We start from the raw sequence: 23,665 nt of genomic DNA, 5'->3' as shown, positions 1-23,665 counted from the left end.
TACTAGAAGGTGTCACTATTCAAACTTTAAACGCTCCTTTAAAGAGTCCTTCTTTCATGTGAAAACTGGGAGGGTTGACAGAAAAATCTTAAATGAATTAAAATAGAACTGTTCTTATGTGAAACCTTAGAATGTGTATCTCCATACTGTGACACAACTTTAAAAGCACTTGGAAAAAAAAAAAAAAAAAAAAGCACTTGGATAAAGGCCGTCTTGCCTCAGCAAATAAAATAAGCACTATTTTAATACATACACGTGGAATAAACAACCAAACATGGGAGCCAGCACTATCAAAAATAATAGTCTAATCTTAAAATAGCAAATCCCTAATCACAGCTTTTCCCACGCCTTTTAAAATAACTAGTTGGTTGATATCCCTCAACATGCTAAGATTCTGTTACTCAGGGCAGCATTTGATCATCCAACCGGGATTGCCGTGTTACCATCATACTCAAAGTAAGTGACTTTACAAGAGTTTTATTAAGGTTATTTTTATGGTACATACAGATGACTGGTGGATCGGTTACTCAGTACCTCTTAATCTTTTGACTTGTCCATATTTGGTAGTGCCAAACCCTAAGGCTTCCAAAATATGTAAATACTTTATAAAAGGTTTGAGCTAATCCAAAGAAGGTATCTGAAAACACTTGTGATCCCACTTTAAGTTTTTTTGAAATCCAACCCAGATGGGCATCTGAGAAAAATATTTCAGACTCTTGTGTTGGCATTAAAAAAAATCACTGCCAGTTACTCACAGGCAAAGTAAAGGATAAGCCTTCCCTTTCAATCAACAACCTTGGGTTCATTACACTTGAATTTTCTACCAAAATCTTGGATGACATAAGAGAGTGAAGCAATCTTTTAAAGAACATACTGCCACTTGATTACTCTAGTTTCTAGTGCTGAGCCAGTTTATAGAAAGCCACATGCCTGGACTCTCTTACCTATCTTTATAAAGAAACATTCAAAAACCATTATGCTTTTGGATATTATGGAGAGCTGATATCAAGGTTTCCCATCTGGTATGCTGTGGTCAGAAAATGGTTATAAGTATTATGTTGATCCCCTTGGCCCTCAGGGTTGGTCATCGTTTTACATGTATATATTTTCTATGTGTGCCATGATGTGAAAAAGTTTGGGAAGTTTGGCTTACTGAATAAACAGCCGTATGAACAACATCCTTTTATCTTCTAAAATCTGATACTTAAGACCTAGTCATTAAGCTATTCAAGTCTTTAAAATTTGAGTTGGTAAAAGGTCTATCTAAGTATTCAGCACTGAAAAGGATTTTCCTGTTAAATTGGTATATTCTTAGATCATGAGTTTGAATTAACTCATTGTTTTTCTTTTTGAACTGGTTTCTAGTAAGCTCAATCCCAAATTTTGTGCTCAATTGCATTAGCCATCTTTAGCCTAAATTATCTACTACATTTACAGTCATTCTCTGCATTTCACCACTAAACTCAGTTCTTCTAATACTCTATTTAATAGTTTTGTTAGGGAATGCAACTTGTGACCTTTTTAGAAGTAGACTGGATTGGAAATGATAAATGAACCAATAATACTTTCAGAAAAAGACATCTATAAATTATGAACTGCCTAATATTACTACTCAATATATTTCTGTAAGAATGGAGAATAAAAAAAAAAAAATCCCCCTAGAAAGAGCACAATAAAAAATTTACCAGCTCAATCTTATGAACTGCAACTCAAAACTAACACATACACAGACATACATACATACACTAGTCATCGCATATAACACTATATAAATTTCTGGTTTGAAGAATAACTTTCAAATGCCACTTTTGTACATCACAAAATGGTTGAATAATGGCAATTTCATACAGATCGACATGAATAGGAGAGGATTTATCTGCTAATGGGATATGGCTATATTAACAGCGATAACAGAATTATGTCTCACCTGAATGACCTCAGCATTCGATAGGACTTTCCTAAATCAGATACTCTTCTGCAGAACGGACCCACAGCCAACTCCATCTGAAATATTAAAAGATATCCCCAGCTTTTTACATCAGAATCTTGAAGTGAATTGGGGACACACTTGGATCACAGAAGGTTGTAGCTTGCAGTAAACTTAAATTTTATCTTCACTGTGAGGCAGGTTTTGAAAGTCAAATTTATTGAAAGGCAAGAGCTTAGATAACTTCTGCATTTATTTACTAAAGAGGCATAAGATAATTCCCTTCAAGAAGAGAAAAGCATTTTTTGTTATGTAAGAGGAGAAAGTTTAGATTGTTTTGCTCCACTGAAAAATCAGAAAAAGGAAGGTTTTCAAGCCTGCCTGTGTGGCTATACTTTAAGCAGACATCACAAGCCTTTGTACATTAACATAAATGATGACCGTTTTCACCAGGCTGGCTCAGGGGGTTAAAAGCACTGACTCCGGAGGCAGCACACTTGTGTCAGAATTTCTGCTCTACAACGACTAGTTGTGTGGCCCTGGACTTAACCTCTTTACGTTCCAACTTCCTCATCTGTGAAATGAAGGTAATGCCTATCATAAAATTATGCAAGTGAAACAGATAATTTCACAAAGCACTATGTGCACGGCATATAGTAAGTGCCTGTTAAATGTCAGCACTTATTATCGTATTTTAAAAACTTCCCCCTTTTAAATGTTAGTGAATTAATTTGTTTCCTGACTGAAGAATTTAGCAACTACTACTTTCACTTCTCTTTATTTTCCTCCTCTGACTGGAAATTTTGTCATTAATTGGAGTTTTAGGCTACCTGTTCTTTATCCACCAAGCGCATATGCAAAATTTTTGCATATGTGGTACTCAGATGATAAACCATCTCTCTATACTCGCTATAAACAGGACCCTGGTAAAGAATAATTTAGAAAATGACTGAGAAAAGGCTGCTACCTGGTAAATCAACATCTTTCTTCAGGAAAAATATATGAAAGAAAAATGGGGTTTCTGTCTTGCTGGCCATCTTTCTGAAAAACTGTTCAAATCTCCTTGACATTGGAAGACCATGGCAACCTAATCACTCACTCATCTGAGAAACATTTTTGACTCCAGGCACCAAGCTAGACATGGGGATAAGAAGATGAATTAGATGGTCTTGCCTCTGAGGAGCTCTCTCAAATTTATCAAAGAAGGGGATATATATTTATTTAAACAATATAATTTTTATTCATCTAAATTTTAAGAGAGGTACATAGACACACATACACACATACTGATTACTATTAAGAGAAATGACAAGTGTGAAATCAAATGTACGAACTGAGTGTCGGGGAGAATTGCAGGGCAGCTTTCTTTCTTCAGATGGTCTCAAGGGTGAGTCGTGACTGGTGAATTTCTCTCCTAGCATACAGAGGACGCAGTATATACCCTGTAGGTTCTAGAGGGAAACCAACCTCACATGATTAGCAAAGTCTCTAAAATACAAAAGAATAAGTAAATAAAAAGAGAAATCTGAGGAAGAAAAGTCAGACTCTTGCCAACAATGCAGAAGAGAGCGGCCTCGACCCAGTGTTCTCGAAGGCACTGGGTGATGGGCTGTTCCCTGGGACCTGTTGATTCACCCAATGGGAGCTTCTGGTTTCCTACAGAATGTGGCATTTATTTTATAGTCAGCGCAGAGTACAAATGTGCTATCACATACCTATGACTGTGTGTGTGTCTCTGTGCACGTGTGCATATAACGGTTTCTTACACACTGAAATTATGTGAAGTATTTTTCATGAAATGTTTCTGTCAGTTTTTTTTTCAGTTACCCTAGTGGGCTTCATCATTTTCAAAGATTAAACCAAACAACCTTTGCCTTAGCACTTGAGCAGGATTGAATGTTAAGACAAATAAGTGGCTAGGAAAAAATTACGGTATGAGAAAATATGACCTTGCATGGCTGGGTGACCTAGAAATGACGGCAGATTTCTATGCCATAGGACAATTTCAAAACGTTAAATGTTCAAAATAAATTTTTCATCCATCAAGGACCTCTAGGGTACTAAAAACCATCTTCTTCTGCCAGAGTTCCATTAAACAATAAAGGCCATGTTTCTGAAGGGCAGGAATGTTCCTTTTAGAGGAGGTGACTCTGCAATTAGCTGTAGATACAAAAATGGCATCTGCAACTGCCTCTCTCCAGCTCTCCTGTTTGGAGGGAACGAACAGTCAGCTGCAGGCGTGGTGAACTAATTACATAGCTGCTCCGTGCCCACCGCAGACATCTGGTTAACCACAGGGCATCTTTGGATACTCCCAGGGCATTCCTGCCCTGATACTGTTCAGGAGAAAAGGCAATAGGAATTAGAATCTTGATTATTTGGGGTTCTTCCCTAAATTTATACTTCCAGGCAAAAAGCAAAATAGATATAAATGTATAGTATTTAAAGGGCACCAGAAATAAAGAGAAACTGCTCAGAGTGCCACTGAGTAAATGATTTAATGCCAACGTCAAAAGCCATCCTGTCCCTCAGGAAAGAAACACAGATGAGGGGCAGAGGGCAATGTGTGGCTCAGAGGGCAGTATGGACAAGTCCCCAGAGAGACTCTGAATCAGCAGAACCCCAGTGGCCTTGGACCAGCTTAGTGCTTTAGAAGTGCTGTGTGATTAGTGTAAACACAGAGACCATGTGGTCACAGTAGGGAATTAATTACCAGGAGGAAAGCGCCTCATGCCCGTGACCTGATTCCTAGGGGGTGTGCGTTGGGCACTTCCCTCATCGTGAGCCCCCCCAGATGGCTCCCTGCAAATACATACTCTTTCACCTGTGCAACGACGCCAGTGGGGAGAAGTTAGGATTCCTACAGATATCTTTAAAACATATCATCATCTGTCTTTGCAACTGGACTTTATGCCAAATAATCAGTATTCCCAAACCTACCCTACTGGAATCTTCTGAGCTCTTTCTCTTTCTGTTATTTATGCCACAAAAGCAGGCACTTTTATCACAAGAACTCTTTTTAAACCCATAGAGGATTTGTGTGGTCTTGATTCCAATGGCCTCAATGGCTTTGTTTAATTTTGAATACAAATCGGTAGAACTTTCAGTAATGAGGCAGCCAAAAGGCTTTCTAGTCCCAGGTGATGCCCGTCATGAATATAAACGTCAGGGCAATGCCATCTCAGGGTTTTGATTCACCCCAGAAAAATGCAACCAAGTACGAATCCCGAGGTACAATGCCACATAACTGCAGTTGTGGGAAGAAACCACATCAAATGAAACAAAAGCCCTCAATTCACTTTAATGTTTTTAAAATATGGGGGGAAGATATAACAGCTGGATAATACTTGCCAAAGCTACTGGTCACGACCATGACTAACTTCAGAAGTGCTGGCACCTGTCTTTCCTGCGCCCACGACCCACAGGGCCGGGGAAGCAGCCGCAGAGTGAGTGGCACGAGGTTCTGAAACAGGGACACTATCCCGAAGTGAACCAAGGACTCAGCCCCACGGAGGCTGCAGCAACCAGTGTCACTGCCGGCCTGCAAAGGATACTCTTGACACCGAGTAAGAAATGGAAAACGGAGGCTGCCCTGGAGCATAAGTTAGTGATATTGACTGATGAATTTCATTTACCTTAAGGGAAGGGACCTGGGGAAAGGTTTGGTTTATAGGCAACACGTCTTCAGAAAGAAGGAATGCCAAATAAAATCCTGAATGTGCGGTTTTAAGGAAGGTGGGAGCTCAACTCTGCCCCTGGATGCTACTTATTTTGAACAGGTGCCAGCTGTGGTAGCCAGGGTCACAGGACAATGCTCTCCAGCTTTCAAAACTCACAAGGTCACATAGCATTAAAATAAAAACAAAAACAAAAAGCCTTCTTCCCACAGCACTCTCATTTTGGCCATCTCCTGCTCGGCTGCCACTCTAATTGGACTTGAAGTGCTGCCTCCAGGAAAGTGACTCAAGAACCAGCTGGAGCAGAATGCAAATAAACGGGTGGGGGAGGGAGCCCAGGGAAAGAAGAGGATAGGAAAAGAAAAACAAAATGAAGGAGGAAAAGGGGGAAAGAAGAACAGACACCCATTTGAGTTCAGCTCACAGTGTTTTTAACAAGTAAGAGCAGGTCTTGGTACATCACTGTGTTTTCGCTTTGATAAGCAGCCTGTAATCCCAGAAAGGGACAAGTACGACAATATACAGAATTCACCTGTAACAACAGAACGTACAGGTGCCTGAAAACTAAGTTGATAAAAACGGGAAGGGTAAAAGAAGCCACACGAATGGCAACATTTACTTTCAATTTTCATGCTGAGGTTACTAATAAAGGCATATTTCACAAAGGAAGGCTCTTTACTCTGACCTAGTGGTCTCAGGCATATCATTTGGGGACGAAAATGACTAATTCGAGACCAGTTAATATGCAAAGAGCCTGGCTCTTGAAACATTATGATATGTACCTGTTCCTCATTGTAACTGTCAGGTATGAGGGAGCGCCTACAACCACCGCCTGGTACAAGCAGCCCGCCACATCCTTTCCTCGGAGTAGGAATAATGAACCAAGACTTGCTCCCAGATACACACAGGAATGAAGAGGGACACGACAATTTGTCTATCTTTACAAACAGGAAGGATCTGGCACACCGCTAGGACTAATCCATTCGAATAACTGTTTAGACTAGTAAAGCTAACAGCTTTCAAAGGCTTAAAAAATAAGTTCACCTTTGACATGCTATGTAAATATGAATTGTTTCTGAATCTTTTTTTAATGAAAGTGGATGTATGAGGTGTTTTTTCTCTGCCTCTGATACTATATTTATAAGGCTTTTAAAAAGTCTGTCTAAAGGACAAAGAAAAAAACCTTTCTATAAGAGCTGATTATGGTTCTACTGTTTTAATGTGACTCTACCTCATTCACATCAGATAGCGTGGAATGACTTCAAGGTGGCCATGCACAAGAAAGGTACTCTTATTTAACAGAGGGGGATCAAATAATTCACCTGGTCCTCTGTGCTTCTAAATGAATTAGAACACCGCCCTGGAGGACCATGCATGTGTCAGAGGTCTTTCTCTTTACATGACAACAGACAGCCCCTTTCTACTGTTTGAAGGATAAATTTCATTGTCTATATTATTTTCCAACAAAGTTAATCAATTATTCTTATCAGTACTGACCTGGTGGGATAATAAAATAGTGAGAAAGCCCCATGTTATGTAAAAATGGGAAATGCTGCTCTACTGTGGAACAAACTACTTGGCTTAACCTTGAAATATCAAAGATGACTGATGATCCTTTTGTTAAAGACAAAGTAAAAAAAGCTGGTATGAAAGTATCTTTAAATTCTTTCCTTTTTTTACCAATTAGGTTTAGATTTACTTTTTTCATGTTAAAAAGTTTCTTCAGTTAAAAAACTGAAGACCATAGATGGTCTTTTATTTAATGGATAATACTGAGGCTGAAACATTTTCCCCTTTGTAGCTATGCATCAATTTACCTGCGCAAAATCAGCAGCAAGACGCATTTTCCCACCTTCACCAAGAGGTCTTATGAGACTGGCATTTCGGATAAAAAGTTCAATGGCTCTTTGGGCAATAGCTTCAGTGTTGTCAAAGACAAAATCCAAGCATTCGAAGTGTCTAAAGTAGTCACTCATAACTCTGGCAATAAAACCTTGAAGCTCCTTCATGTAGAGAGAACAGGGAACATCAGGCTTTCCTGAACTGGGTAATGATCTGCAAAAGAAAAAATCAGCCAGTACACTAGAAGGCACTATTTGATATTTGTCTCCCCCTCTGCCTGCTATTTCACTCCTAAGCAATTTTTTACTTTAAAGGTAAGAAAGGCATTGTTTATTTTTGCTAAAAGTTAAAGAGCATAAAACAATGTTTAGATTATATTCTAAAGACTGTTTTAGGATGCTAGGAAGATGACTGAAAGAATCTTGGAATCCATGTACCAAAAGACTATTAAAAATGAAACAGACAACCATCTGTCTTGGATGATTTGCAGAAGTGCCTTATGCACTCTGACCTCTCAAGGTCTCTTCCAGCTTTACGACTCTCCATCCACTCACATGGTTTGCCTGGTTAGTGAATAAATCAATATTAGATACTGAAATAGGATCTTACACTTTGTAGCAACAGAAAATGCTGCCTTCCCCAAACAGATTCTTGGCAAAGATATCTCTGCTCTTGTGCTATTTAATCCAATCAGTCCAATAGTAGAATTCTGACTGTGGAACTGGTTATGTAACAATACACATGGTATGCAATTTTTTCCTCCCAGATGATGTTTGGAAAGGCTTTAATTTGGATCAACAGATGATGCCAGCTGATGCTCCATGAAATACTATTTATAATTTACAAGTGTTTATAATTGCTCTTTAAAGAATATAGGAAAAGAATGTGCAATATTTATAGGAAAGAAGAGTTATGCCAAAATTAGAAATCACCTGATATTAATTAGCGAGCCAGTGAGATCACTGGCTATATAATGCTGAATCTTTTTTCAAAAAATAAATCATACTCTGAGAATGATGCAGAGAAATTGGCAATGGTCTAGGGAAGAACAACAGATATGATTCAAATGCCTAGAGCAAGAGAATGAGGTGAACTTAATTATTTTAAAATACAGCAATGGTTATTATAAATGGGACGCTAACCAAAGGTCTTCCACATCCAGAGAGCAGATAGAAATAGAGAAAGCATGCTATGTTCCAGCAGGAAGAGACTTTGTTCAGGTGTAAGAAAGAATGTCCTAACTATGGCAAGGCCATTGAGGGGGGCATGGTGGAACACTGCTGTTTGCAGTATCATAGGGTGGAATGCTGCTTGGTACAGAGTACAGGGACAGCCTTAGTAAGAGATGGCAATCTTCACGTGGGGTTTGGTTTTGCCAGATTCAGACCATCATGGCCTATCTTTATTCAGGTTTTGTCAGTCCAAAAGGCTAGGTTAAAAAAAAAAAAAAAAAAGGTACCAATCCCTTTCTAATCTTATGCTTTATCAAAAGCACTGTCATTATCTTGGTACTACTCTGGAGGATTGTTTCAAGAATTCTAATCTGGTTAGGAGATATGATTTCCTTGAGGATTAGAAAATGATATACTAAAATGATCTATTAGAAAAATTCTGAAATATGTATTATCAATTCTCAGCATCGATTAGAAGTCTGACTTATATTTACTAGAATATAAACCTTGCTTGGCAATTGCTAAAGCTCAGTTTTCCCAGTTATGTCAAACCTTTTAGTAAGAGGTTCTCAACTGATAAAGTGAGCAGAAATGTCACGGTCTTTGTCATGAGAGCCCGCATACAGAGGCAGAAGGCAGAAGGACTAAACAAACACACGCCTGAGAAGCGGCACCAGTCGTTCCGGGGTCAGTGTGTGTTCTCCCCTCCTCAGAGGTGCTCATCCACCACTTCGAGGATCTAGGGTCCTCCTACTGTTACTGACTTCCCTCTCCCATGCAAAGCTGATATCAGACACGAGTCATTTTACATTAAATAACAGAATTTCAATCAATGTACTATGTCAGACATTTACAATTTAAGCTTTATCTAATTTGGAAAGAAACACACAGGTCCCACTAAATACATTTAAAATACCAGGAAAGTGTGTTGAGGATTACTTTTTAATTAGCAGGGGATTCTGTAATCATACTACAAATAAGGTTGGCCTAGAAGGTAAACCTGATTTATTCCTTTTACCATGAATAGGTGTGAAGGGCTTGGAGGGGCAGGTATTCATTATTATTTTTCCAAGTGTGATCCCGGAAGATGGCCCTACTATAAAAGTGATTCCACTTGCTGAATAGTTTCATCCAATGTCACCTTATATTTCATATAAGCCATACATATATGAAATGACATGACAGAATTACTAATAACAAGGTTCTAGAAAGTGGGAAAATTCCTACCATGAATGCTCCACACTCCTGTACTGCCATGTATGGAAAATAACTTTCAGTGGAACCTCAAATGTCTGCTGTACAGAGAGAGTGAGCTGAAGTGGAGCCATTAATGGCCATTTGGGGAAAAAAATTGAGGACAATGTTATACCTCTTAAAATAATGCCGCATACCTGTGGCAACCTGTCAGTTAAAGAACCAATCTGGCTCACTAGTATTTAAGCAAACTAATAAAAACATATCTACTTGGGAAACCAACTTTTAATGTCTAATGTGTCAGCTGCAGGCACCAGCTGTGGCTCATCAATACAATTACTCAAGTAAGTACCTGACCACTCATTAGAACAAGCCTTCAAAAATCACTCCAGTTTTGCTTCCTTCTCAGAGGCACTGATGATTGGTCTAACTGGGACATTTCGGATCATTTCTGAACAAAATTCATTTCCTCCCAAATACTGGTAATCAGCAGTTTTATATTCCTGTCTCCAAATACTACAGCATTTTTGTGTAGAATCCACTTTACCCTTCTGTGCTTCATACCATTATTAAAAATAGAGACTGACCTTTTCACCTTTCAAAAGATACTTTGTAAATGAAATAATAAATGATTTGAAAAATTAAAAGACAGTGTAATAATCACATAATTTTTCTACGAACAGCTAGACTAGTGGCTAGAAATTTAATAAAGTAGATACACTATTAAACAACATGAACATAAAGAAACAGGGCAGTTAAAAAATAGTAACTAACTATGAACTAGGAATAAAAAACACATATCTACACTAATATATGAATATTTAGCTCTAGAGTATGGTTAAGTTTTTTAAAAAAAATCACACTAAGCATGTGCAAATAACTATTTCAAATTCTCCACAGTTTTCTAATACACTAAGTCAAAACCATTTTACTTTACTTAAAAAGATTTCAGTAAACACTAAGCTAGGAACTATGATTCTTATTCTCAAGACACACATGATATGGATAAGCAGTACACATATGAAAGAACTGTGGTATAATACCAAAGTGCTTATGGCTAGGAGTGACATGACCAGATTAGACTGCCACAAGACTCTGACAAAGGAAAATCATCTTTGCAGGGGGTTGGGCAGGACCTTGCCCTCAAAACCAGAGCAGGAATCAGACTAGCAGAGTGACAGAGGCAGGACATTTTATACAAGGAATACCATGCCAATACCAGAGGCTCAAGTACAGCCTATTTGTGAGAAGTAAGGAAAAAGATATAATTGCAAAGAGGAGATGGTACCAAATGTCCTGAAGTGCCAAGCTGAGTCCCGCAGATGTTAATGGTTCCATGTTTCAATGACAGGAGAGAAATGATGACAAGAAGAACTGAAAAAATTTAATCTGCTAATGGTGCTCAACGAATAAAGTAGGATAAGGATGGAGGCCAACCCCATCACAAGAGGAACAAGGTTCTAGATTGGTAGAGACTTAGGGAGTAGAGGTGGAGGTGGGAATGAAAAACAAATGTACTGAAGGTTAGTGAAAACTTTGGTTGGAAGTCATTACCCAGAAAAATCTTCTTGATGCATAGTGATGATGATGGCCTCTATAGCATCTCCCACGGAAGTCAGCAAGGGTTGCACAGCATTTCCCATAAGAACATGGACCGCCTGAAAAGAAGATTAAATTAAGGAGAGGCAAACTTTAAATAGATCAAACACAAAAGAATCTGAAATATGAGAAGCATTTTGACTAAAAGTTTTCACATTATATCAAATTCAAACTATATACAGTTTAACTATAATACCCAACAGAAGTCTGCTCTTCTCCTAACTGCTGTCAGTAATGATTTTTAAAGCTTAAAATATGTAGAACATGGCACTGAAAAATTTCAACTCCACCACTTTTCTCATATTTTCAAAAAGTTTAATGCTCAAATGAACCCCTGGAGAAAGAAGAAGAGAGGGGTAGTGCCACTTATAAAGCAAAGATCACATGAACACACTTTTTTTTTTCTAATTTCCATTCATTTATTCTTTATATTATTTTTTTTAACATCTTTATTGGAGTATAGTTGCTTTACAACGTTGTGTTAGTTTCTGCTGTATAACAAAGTGAATCAGCTATACGTATACATATATCCCCACATCCCCTCCCTCTTGCGGAACACATTTTTTAAAGTTTCTGAAAAGACTGAGGCAAGACCAAAAGTAATTCTTCAAAATTGGAACAACATCATATGCTTTTGACCAGACTAAATATAATAAATATATCAGTGATTCTTAGAGGGCAAAACAGTTAGCCTTTTCATGGATTAGATTTCTATTTAGAGTTCTACAGCGGTGAGTCTCAACTGGGGGCAGTTTTGCTCCCCAGAGGACATCTGGCAATGTCTCAAGACACTTCTGATTGTCACGACCGGGGTGGGGTAAGGGTTTGCTGCCAGCATCTAGTGGACAGAGCACAGAGACGCTGCTAAACATCCTGCAGTGCACAAGAGAGTCCCCCACGACAGAGAACCACCCAGCTTAAAACATCAATAGTGCTAAGGTTGAGAAACTGTTCTCCTGTGAGGTATAATTATCAATTAGGTTATATAAGACCCTAGGCCTTAGTTATAAGTTTTTCGTGTGAAAATATGACTGGGCCTCAGTAAACATTCAAAATCTAAATTTTAAGTATATTATATGTGCTTCAGTCATGATTACATACAATGAAGATGGATGACTCTGGCTCATACAAATGACTGAAATCAGTGAGAAAAGGTTAAATAGGACCCTTATTCATTAAATTCCTAAACGTCATCTCCAGCCCTTAATCTCCAATAAAAATAAACATGCATACAGGATTGAGGGAGACATGCGCTCCGCATTTTCTCTCTAAGCCCTCTCCCCTCAATCCCTTGGCTCTCCTTACTGAAATAAAGGATGAAAACAAACAAACAAAAACAAACAAACAAAAAAAAAAGAGAGAAGGAGTGTGTGTGTGTGTATGTGTGTATGCACTTACAGTTTGCCCTCAGGGAGCTCACAATCTAGTGACAAAAGGTAACAAGCTGTAGTGATATCAGTGCTCTACAGAGTGCTATGGGAACATGGGAGAGACACCCAACTTATACTGAAAGGATTTAAAAAACAAAAGGTGTTGCGTGAACTGAATTTCAAAGATCAAAATGGGTTAAGAACCAAGTGTGTGTGTTGGGGGAGGGTGGGAGGCTGGTGGGGGCCATATGTCAAAGGCACAGGAGCCTGGGGAAGTTGACGCATTTGGGGAACTGCAGGTGTTCAACACAGACAGAGTATGAGTTGGCTGCCTATGTGGAATAGAGACAGAGAGCAGACGTACTCTGCGCAGGCTGCTAAGGAGATGGGAATATATCCTGAAGGGACTAGGAAACCAACAATGGGTTTTAAGCAATGAAAAAAAAAACGTGGTTAAAGCTTTGAATTGGGGAAAAATCATGCTGGACAGCAGAGTAGATAAATTAGACTAAAGTCAGGAGGATACAGTAGGAGTATAGATGCAAAGTGGTGAGTGCCTGAACCAAATCAGAGGCAGCAGGAACAGAGATGAGGAGACAGGGTGGAGACACTGGGAAAGGAAACAGAGGACTTGGGAATCAGATGTGAGAAATACGGAATGTAAAGACTGAAGGGTACACTCAGATTTTTTTTTTCTTTAATGACTTGGTGGCATTATCAACTAAATGTGTAAATGCAGAAGCAGCTGGCTGATTTAGGGACGGAGGGAGAAAATAATGAGTTCAGTTTTGGACACGAGTTTGAAGGACTTATGAGGAAATCCACATGGGCTATCCAGTAGGTGCTGAGATCTTTACAGCTGTAGTTTCTGGCAAGTTTTGCCTAGATATGGTTGTCTTTGGCTTTTAAGAAGGGAGATGAAGCCAAAAGAGTCAATGAGATCCCAGAGGATGATTTGTAGAATAAGGCCAAATGCTATTTTAAGGTCATCCAGAAGAGGAACCTTTGACGGATTAAGAGGGGTAATAGCATGTATTTAGTATAGGTCATGTGCTGGATACTGTGCTATGGGCTTCGCAAGTAATCATCCCACTGAAAACTCAATTATTCCTTCCTCTAAGAATTACAAAAATCTCTAACTTACAGATGTGGAACCTAAAGTAATTTGTAGATAGGGAAACTAAAGTCAAGTTAAGGAGGTTGTCCAAAGCCATCAAGTAGAAGAGCTGGGATTTTCTAGGTGCATTCGACTCCAATGAGCTTTTGGTTATATCAATATGTTGCCACTGGGCAGAGAAGTAGGAAGAGATCCTGGAATACGGTGAAAATAAATAGGAGATTTCAAGAAGGAAGGGCAACTTTTCTATGCTAGTATGAAGGAGTGAGTACCTAACCACAGATCCTCCTACAAATAATCATGGAAAAATACCAAAAACAAAACAAAAAAACCTACTGGAGGCTTCTGGAGATGGAAAAATGCAATTAGTTTTAGAGGGGTGTATAAATATATAGCAACCAGAAGAGACTGAGTCTTCCCTTTTTTGTGATTCTGCACTGAGAGTGACTATAGTCATGGTAGTGGCAAGGCTGGGTGGCTAAAACTCTGAGAGAAAAACCAAACCAAACCAAACCAAACCAAACCTGCATTCTTTCAGGTCAAAGGAATAAGGGGAAGGAGCCCTGGTTCAACCAGGGCTGCTGGAGAGTGAGAGGGGAACCTCAGAAAGGAGAGAGCCAGAGAAGAAGAAAGCCTATTTTTCTACGTGTGAACTCAGCACTAGTCTTCAGCTGGCTTGACCATGCGTGTGCAAGGCAAACTACAAATGGCTTGCAACTAAGGCTTAAAGAACTATGCTGAGATCTGAGACACAGCCAACTGCAGGTTTGACAGTGCACAATTTGAGTCTAAACAAGCTAATTAACTGCTAAAGCAATGGTCAACATTTTTAGGAGCAATATATAAAAATACTGAGTCTATACAACACAACGCTCACATTGTCTAGGATATATTAAAATGACTCATACAAAAAGCTAGGAGATGTCAATTGTAAAGGGAAAAGACAATCAATAGCTGCCAACTGTGAAATGATCCAGACTCTACAATTATCAGGCAAGAACCTCAGTGAGGTAGAGAAAAAAATGCCCATAATAAATAAAGTAATAGGAAATCTCAGCAGAGTGACCGAAAATGTAAAGAAGAACCAAAATGGAAATGTTAAACTAAAAAAATTACACTACATGCAATTAGATGTAAATGTACTTCAGTAAATGCAAAGTTTCTATATTTTATGTGACACAGTACAATATTAACTCTAAAAGACTGTGGAAAGTTAAGGATGCATATATCCACACAAGAACAACTAAAAAGAAAATGAAGAAGAGGTATAGGTGAAAATCTAAGAAATAAATTAAAATTAAATTTAAAAAAATAATTAATAATCAAATAATCCAAAAGGTGGCAGCAAAGGTGGAAAAGAGGAAATAAAACAGAGGGGACAAACAAAAAACAAATAATAAAACTATATACCTAAATAAAACCTTATTGATAATTATACTATGTTAATGGATTAAACACTCCAATTAAGAGGCAGAGATTATCAGAACAGAAAAAAGGCAAGACCCACTGTATACTGTCTTCAAGAGATGTATTGAAAAAAATAAAGACACAGAGGAGTTGAAAGTAAATGTTCAGAAGAAGATAGAGTAGTTAAATTAATATCAGATAAAACAATGCATGACAGTAAGTATTAAAGCTAAAGAAGGATATGTCAAAATGACAAAGGGTGTTCATCAGAAGGCATAAAAATGATAAATACTTATATAACAGAGCTTAACACAACTAGTAATAGAGCTTCAAAACGGAGGAGTCAAGAATCAATGGAATGAAAAGGAGATATAAGCAAGTTCACAATCATAGAAAATTCTAATTCCCATCTTTCAGCAATTGATAGAACTACATAAAATACCAGTAGAGGCATATAAAATCTGAACACATCACTACACCTTAACTGATATTTACAGAATGATACTAAACAACTGAAGATTACATGTTTTTGTCAAGCACACATGGTTCATTCATCAAGACAGACCACATGCTAGGCCATAATACTCAATAAAAAGGACTGAAATCATACAGAATATGTTTTCTGATGGTAACAGAATTAAATTAGAAATTAATGTCACAACATTGTAAATCAACTATACTTCAATAAAAAGAGTGATTAAAAAAAAGAAAACAATAAGATATCTAGAAATACCACAAAAAATTAGAAATTAAAAGAAAAAACCATGAATCAAAGAAGAAATCACAAAGGAAATAGAAAATATTTCAAACTGAATGAAGATAAAAGCACAACATAACAAAATTAGAGGGAAATTTACAACTTTAAATTTTTTGGGGGGGGTCTAAAAATCAATGGTATAAGGTCTCAAAAAAAACAAACAAAAAAAGGCAAAGAAAATCCAAAATAAGAAGTAAAAAAAGGGCTTCCCTGGTGGCGCAGTGGTTGAGAGTCTGCTTGCCGATGCAGGGGACACGGGTTTGAGCCCTGGTCTGGGGGGATCCCACGTGCCGCGGAGCGGCTGGGCCCGTGAGCCACAATTACTGAGCCTGCGCGTCTGGAGCCTGTGCTCCGCAGCAATAGGGGCCGCGATGGTGAGGGGCCCGCGCACTGCGATGAGGAGTGGCCCCCGCTCGCCGCAACTAGGGAAAGCCCTCGCACAGAAACGAAGACCCAACACAGCCAGAAATAAATAAATAAATAAATAAATAAATAAATAAAAAAGAAGTAAAAAAAGACAAAAGCAGAAATCAGTGAAATAGAAAGACAAACAGTAGAGAAAATTAATAAAGCCAAAAGTTGGTTCTCTGAAAAGAGCAATGAAATTAATAAACCCACAGCTAGACTGATAAAGAAAAAAAACAGGTAAGAGAACACAAATCATCAGTATAAAAAATGAAGAAGAGGTTATCACTATAGGTCCTATAGACATTAAATGGATAGTTAGAGAATATTATGTACATTATTCTGACAAATTAGATAACTTAGATGAATAGAAAAATACCCTAAGTCACAAAGTATCAAAGCTCACTCCAGAAAAAAGATAACCTGAATAGTCCTGCATCTATCAAACAAATTAAATTTGTAGTTATAAACTTCCTACAAAAAAATACAGGCCCAGATGGCTTCACTGGTGAATTCTACTAAGCATTTAAGGAGAAAACAATACAAATTCTGCACAGATTCTTTCAGAAAATAGAAAAGGAGGAAACACTTCCAAAACCAGACAAAGAATTACAAAAGAGAAAACTATATACCAATATCCTTATGACAACTTTAACAAAAATTAAGTAAATCCAATCCAAGAATACATAAAAAGGCTAATACATCATGATCAAGGTTGGTTTGATATTTGAAAATAAATTCCTGTATTTTATTAACAGAATAAAGAGGTAAAACCATATGATCATTTTATACAGAAAAAGCTATTTGATGAAACACCACCATTTACAATTTTAAGAAGTCTCAGTAAACCAGGAATAGAAAAGAACTTGTTTAAAATATCCTCCTTTAAGTAGTAAAATAAACACTGAGTGCTTTCCCCCAGGTCAAGAACAAGTAGACAAGTCCACTCTCACCTGCTCTAGGCAACATAGTACTGGAGGTCCTAGCAGGTGAAACAAGGCATGGTAAACAGGCATAAAGACCAGAAAGGAAGAAATAAAACTGCCTCTATCTGTATTATGATATGATGGTGTACACAGAGAACTTTACAGCTGGGTGAGGTTTCCCACTTATGGAAAATATAAAACAGAGAAGAGAGCATTGGGGGGAATGCCTTCATGTAAAGGATGGGTAGAGGATTAATAACTACCAGAGGAAACTGAGAAAGGATACTAGATTGTATACCATAAGCTCTTTACAAAGCAGGGAAGTGCTTGCCTAAAATAGCAAAGATTACAAAAATACTGAAGCCTCAACAATGCAGAATATTCCCATATATAGAACATCAAACCCACACAATAAGGGAGAACTGTCATATATAAACTTCATAATATACTATCTGCACAAGATGATCTCAGTAACAAATGGATCAGAATTATTGGGCTAAGGTGTTTAAATGCTACTTATAGCTGAGGTGGTTATAATGAAATGACTCTAAATGTAAAATCATTAATATTAATTATGTCATCCATGACAGGAGATAATGCTTGTAATATGAGATGATGAACTTTGAACCTAAAGTAACACTTAATTTTGGATAAAATCTCAACAAGGTAGAGGAGACTATTATGTGTCTACCTATATTTTTTAGTAAGTAAAGAAGTATGTTTAATATCTTTTCCATCAAATAATAAAAGCATACAGATTTTTGGTTCTTGGGTTGCACTTATGCATTGTAACATCCTAATTCAAAGTGATGCATTAAGTTTCCTACAATTTTATGAAAATTCAAGATTCTCTTTTTTTTCTTTGAGTCAGAGGATTCTGTTTGTTCTTCACTTATGCCATAAAGATTTTTAATGAAATTTAATTAAAAAGCAAGGCTAAAACTGTTTCACTGAGGTCTGTTAACATAAGAAATTCGGTCTCAAATTGACAGGGTCACTGCAGGAGGGCCGCAAACAGACCGGTAGTCTTCTCTTACCCAGTTCTCAAAGGTAAAACTGGCGAAGCCTCAGCAAACTGCGGTGCCCAGCAACATCAGACACCGGTCCTGGTGAGCAAACCTCAGAGTGAAGGCCACAGCTCAAGATGAGGGCAATTTCCCCTGCACTGGCCTCAACCCCCCGGCCTAAAGTGACTAATACGAGGAATAACCTTTATTGTAAGTTAAAAATACAAATTCAGAAAGTCTACCCAACACTGAATTAGTGTCTGAAGAACCTCTATTTTTGACTTGTCCAGGAGACATTTATCATCAGGCAAAGTGTAGGCAACTCTTTCTGAACCTACAGAATGGACTTTTCTCAAACCATGTGTATAGATGCATATTTTATACATACACAATTATATATGTGTAAATATTTATAAATGCTTATATAGTATGTATGGGGTACAATGTAAAATGTTATTTATCTTGGGTAGTGATCAAAAAATGTTTGACAGCTATGGCCAGAAGATAAAGACAAATGAGTAACTATATATTGAAAAAAAAAAGACTACATGTATTCCCTGCCTGGAAGCAATAATAAAACAAACCTTTTGGTTTGTCTTATTGGCCCGATTTTACAGTATTTTTTATCAATAAACTGGACAACTCTTACTAAAAACAATTATTTTTATTATGGCAGCTCTAATACCACTTCATCATAATGAGATAAGCACACTGGGAAAAAGAAAAGGATTCAGAGAAAACATCCAAGTGTACTTTTTCTATGTTGGAGGAAAACAGACTGTCTCCTCCTACCTCATATATGAATTTAGTGTCCTTAAGTTTTGCAGCCTGTTAAATCCCCATCCATGTCACCCATGGACAGCACTTGACCTCGGAATTTCCCTTCTCCTTCAGGACTTGTGACACTGTCCTCTCCCGATTTTCTTCCTCAATGATTGTTCTTTCTTTGTATCCTCTTTACTCTCTAAATATTTCTCCTTGGAGTTTACTGGTGGTAGACCATCTCTCTTTCTCCTTCCCTCTTTCTCTCTCTTAACTCTACCCAAGTGATCTAAATTCAATCTAATAGTTGACATTTACTACCTTTGTGTAGGTATACTGTACCATTTTATATCAATAGATGCAGAAACTAAGGCAAGAGAAAACTTATTAACTTGTCTGAGGTCATACAGCTAGTTAAATAGCTGCGATGGGATTCATACACAGGCAGTTGAGCTCCAGAGTCTTTACTTTACTACGTGGCCTTAGCAGAGTTTCCAGGCCTTGGCATAACTGACACTTGAGGGCCTGATAACGCTGTGCTGTGGGGAGCTGGCTTGTACAACGCAGGAGGCTTGACAGGATCCCTGGCACTAGATGCCAGGAGCAACCCACTCCAGGTCATGACAGTCCAAAATGTTTCCAGGTATTGTTAAATGTCCCATAGGTGACAAAAATCGCCCTGGTGGAGAGCCACTGCTTTACTGGGATAATACTGGGCTGCACTGCCCTAAGACACAGTGAATACTTGTAACTCTCTTGCTTCTCTTGCTAATGATACAATTATTATAAGTGCAACACAATCTGTAGACACCAACAGGGTCTATTTTTAAATTCTAGAAAAATATAAACACACATGTAGCCTCTCTCTTTAGGATAATCATCAACATGCTACTTCTGGCATATGGAGAAGATTCTGAATTATTTTTAAAATGTGACATCTCCCACTCATCCAAACAAATAATTCTAAAACCTATTCCGATCTACAGAGTCAAAGATTAAATTACATTCTTTTACCTTTAGGGCTGAAATGATAGTTTGCTCAGCTGCTGGTGGGAATGAGCTCTGACTGGAAACCACCTAGAACAAATCCAGTTATAGTTTTGCTTAAGTTATTTATTTTTATAAACACTAATTTTGATCATCACATGATAAAACTGTTTCCACAAGCCACATATAAAATATTATCATTACTTTAGAGGAGTATCTCATACATGTTTTAAAAATCCATTAGTATTTAGTAGTTAGGATAGGTTTAAAAATGTTTTCCCGTATAAAGCAAATATCTACTTCAAATAACTGAAACATTAAGACTTCTAAAAGCTAGCTTTCCTTAATTATAAAGCTTTAACTTGAAAAAGTCAGTTTAAAGCCATATTTACTTACTTCTTAAAAAAAAAAATCACCCTTTGTAGGCTGACTATAATTTTTAACAAGTAAATGTCAAATGTTTCCCTTTTTACAAATCAATACCAACATTATGAAAATTCTGAAATGATCAATAAAGACGTTTAAATCAGGCTATATAAATACAACTTTGCATTGCTTGTGGTTCTTTAGAGTAATAATTAAAGGAAATGGAAAATATATCATATATTCTTTTCACTTACTTTTGTTATTTACTTTTCTGAGATTTACCTGTTAATAACCCTTTAAATATATTTTGTTTAGTGTGCAAAATACAAATTTTGGAAACCCCTAATTGATAAAAGGACATGTTAAAAAATTTAAGTAAATGAAAAACTGTCACTTATAATTATTCTAAAATACAATCTAGCATATAAAAGCTCATATTAGAGGTCAAGGTTTTAAGAACATCATCTAACCTTTGGCTTTTTCAGGTCTTCTAACTATCTCTCTACTTACCAAATATTTTGAAAATCATTAATAGAGAGTAAACACAAGCAACTCAAGAATCAAAGAAGGGGTTGAAAGTGTTGCTTTCCTAATAATTATGTTTACAGTTCATCTTAGACATAATATATAAAGGCAAACAAGTTAAAATTCAGTCATTTTTTTAAGAAGTATTAGTAGATCAATAGCAAAAAAAATATTTTTTACTTTGAATAGTCTTCAATGATTATATCATACGAGTTCACTGTTTTTAATGCATCTCCTCCCCCACTTTTTTGTACACAGGTAGAACCTTTCTGACATGTTAGAGGGCTTACGAGTTCTTACTATGACTAGCTTTGCTATAATTTACTACCACCCATATGATACCAAATTATGTGGTTTAATGGGTATAAAACACAAATAATTTACCTTTAAATCATCTGTTCAATAAACTTGACTATACCAAGCAACCTTGAGGATCTACAGTTCATGTGTTTTAAACTACCTGTACAGACAAAAAGTCATACAAACAATAGAGGCCAGGATCAAAGACTGTTTAGAAAAAGTTCATGCCTCAGCTTATTTTACAATCACATTTTCATTGTATTCTTCTGCAAAAAATTAAATAATAATTCATTATTGTCTAAATTTAAGGCAAGAAGAAAGAAGAACTTGAAATTAAGTCAAAAAAACTTAATAAAAATAAAGGTTACCTTTGTTACTGATTGGTGCAGCTTATATAGTGAATTCACTACTGCCACATTTCTTCTCTGCCCTTCGGTAAGAGGTCCAATCACCTGACTTGCATCTCCTTGGGTGGAGAGCTGTAAGAATTCAACACAAAAAGAAATTACCAAAATGACAGTTCATATTTACTGGGGGGAAGTTCATGGTCCCCTGAAAAAGAAAATGTTAATTGGAAATATTCAGGTCAAGCTTTGCACTTTAGGCATAGCCAGGTACCTCTGTAGATTCAACACCATGGACCTGGAAGCCTAATTAGTCTTGCACAGGAAGAACATCCTTCATCAGTACTTCATAGCTGGTGGACTCCTGAGGCAAGTGCAACCTAAAAGCCCAGGATGTGCTGTTATTTTGATACATCAGCATAGTATTTCTAGGGAATACCTTCTGCCAACAGTTTTTCTATTAAAAAACTGAGAAATAAGCCATCCAAAAAAAGAAAGCAGAGAAGGAAGGAAAAAAGAAGGAAGGGAGGGAGGAAGGAATAAAAGTAAACCTACATCCTATGTACATTTGACAGCCATCATAATCGCCTAATGAAATGAGTGGTAAAAAGAGGGTATTACACTCATTTTTTCGTAGATTAAAAAGGAAGTTGCTTAGGATTATACCGTGTATGGATGATCAGTAGGAGTGGTATTAATGCATGCATTTTAGGGAAAAGGACATGGAATTTTTACTGAATTAATCTAAAACTATTATAGTTCCATTTAAGAAAAAAATCCACCTATAAACGATTCTCATATTAATCAGGTTTTAATCCAATCCTCTATAACAATTATTATTTAAAGGTCAATTAAACTTGATCAGGAAAATAAAACATGAGGCAAGTAACTATATATATGGACGCACATCTCAAACATGAAAAATTGGCCTTTTAGGGAAGAGATGAAAATAAGAGCATCTTCCCTTTGATATAGTGATAAAAATAAAATATGAGAGAAAGAAATACTGTTTTTCTTTCTACTCTCCTTTGATACACACACATAAATATTCAAAATTAAATTCAACTCCCACTTTATCAATTCCTACTTATGGCAACAAAATACAATTTAAAAACATAAAAAACTGCAATTAAAATAAAGAGAATAATCCTTCACTGAAGTTATAATCCATGATGATGGTTTTAAGTCAACATAAAGCTTTCTGACATTAGGTTAAATAACTTCAACTTATTTTGCCTTTCCTCATGGACAGATAGTTACCAAATTACAATCAGGTTGTGTCCTAAATGGTCATTTGTAAGTTAGTAGGCTGAAAAAAAAAAAGTCGTTATTTTTCCTGTAGAAACTATGTTAAAAATCAATGGTTAGACCTCAGATGAGCCCATATAGCCCAGTTTAATCTATAATGTGGTAAACTAATACTAATAGAAGCTCTGAGCTCCCAGGAGACAGCAGATGATGGGCTCCGAGCTATGGTGAAGGTGGGGAAAAGCTCCTGAAGCCACTTTGGAGACTTCAGTGGCAATGGTGAGTGGCATCAACGGTTATGGTAGACTCAGGGGTTAGATGCTAAATATGTACCTGTCTATAATAGGCATTTAAAAACTATGAGTTCTAGCTGTACAATTTTTAAAAATCCAATCTCTTTTACTTCTCTTGAGATTCTCTCCAAATAATTTTGAAGTGCTAACAAAGAAATGGGAAAAGAAAAGAATTTTTCTGATACTATATTATTTCCACTTATTTTATGTATTCCATATTTAATAAAGAGACAGGCTCACTGCTAGAAAAGGATGGAGATTATTTTATTAATAATAACTGATCATAGTTTTAGGGTTTAAAAGTATAGGAAGGCCCATTTTACACCTATTAGGATGCTATAATAAAAAAGACAGATAATAACAAATGTTGGCCATGATGTAGAGTAACTGGAACTCTTGTGCACTGCTGGTGGGATTTTAAATTTATTTATTTTATTTTT

General features: G+C 36.9%; 1 protein-coding gene across 2 annotated transcripts in view; it reads right to left on the bottom strand.

The window, feature by feature from the left end:
* Window positions 1–23,665, bottom strand: part of COG5 (component of oligomeric golgi complex 5) — a 282,079-nt gene that overhangs the window by 16,317 nt on the left and 242,097 nt on the right. Inside the window, exons 15-19 of one of the 2 annotated variants that reach the window (XM_082473463.1) lie at window positions 21,709–21,819; window positions 20,177–20,239; window positions 11,367–11,470; window positions 7,422–7,659; window positions 1,928–2,004 (exon numbers count right to left, since the gene is read on the bottom strand). In XM_082473463.1, coding sequence (XP_082329589.1) covers window positions 1,928–2,004; window positions 7,422–7,659; window positions 11,367–11,470; window positions 20,177–20,239; window positions 21,709–21,819 — 593 coding nt within the window. Of the gene's footprint in view, window positions 1–1,927; window positions 2,005–2,055; window positions 3,379–7,421; window positions 7,660–11,366; window positions 11,471–20,176; window positions 20,240–21,708; window positions 21,820–23,665 lie in introns of those variants that run through there. The other variant, XM_082473464.1, reaches the window with a different exon arrangement.

This window comes from Balaenoptera physalus, assembly GCF_965194825.1.
Source record: "Balaenoptera physalus genome assembly, chromosome: 8".
Classification (NCBI taxonomy): domain Eukaryota; kingdom Metazoa; phylum Chordata; class Mammalia; order Artiodactyla; family Balaenopteridae; genus Balaenoptera; species Balaenoptera physalus.
This window is presented reverse-complemented; position numbering and strand designations above follow the sequence as displayed.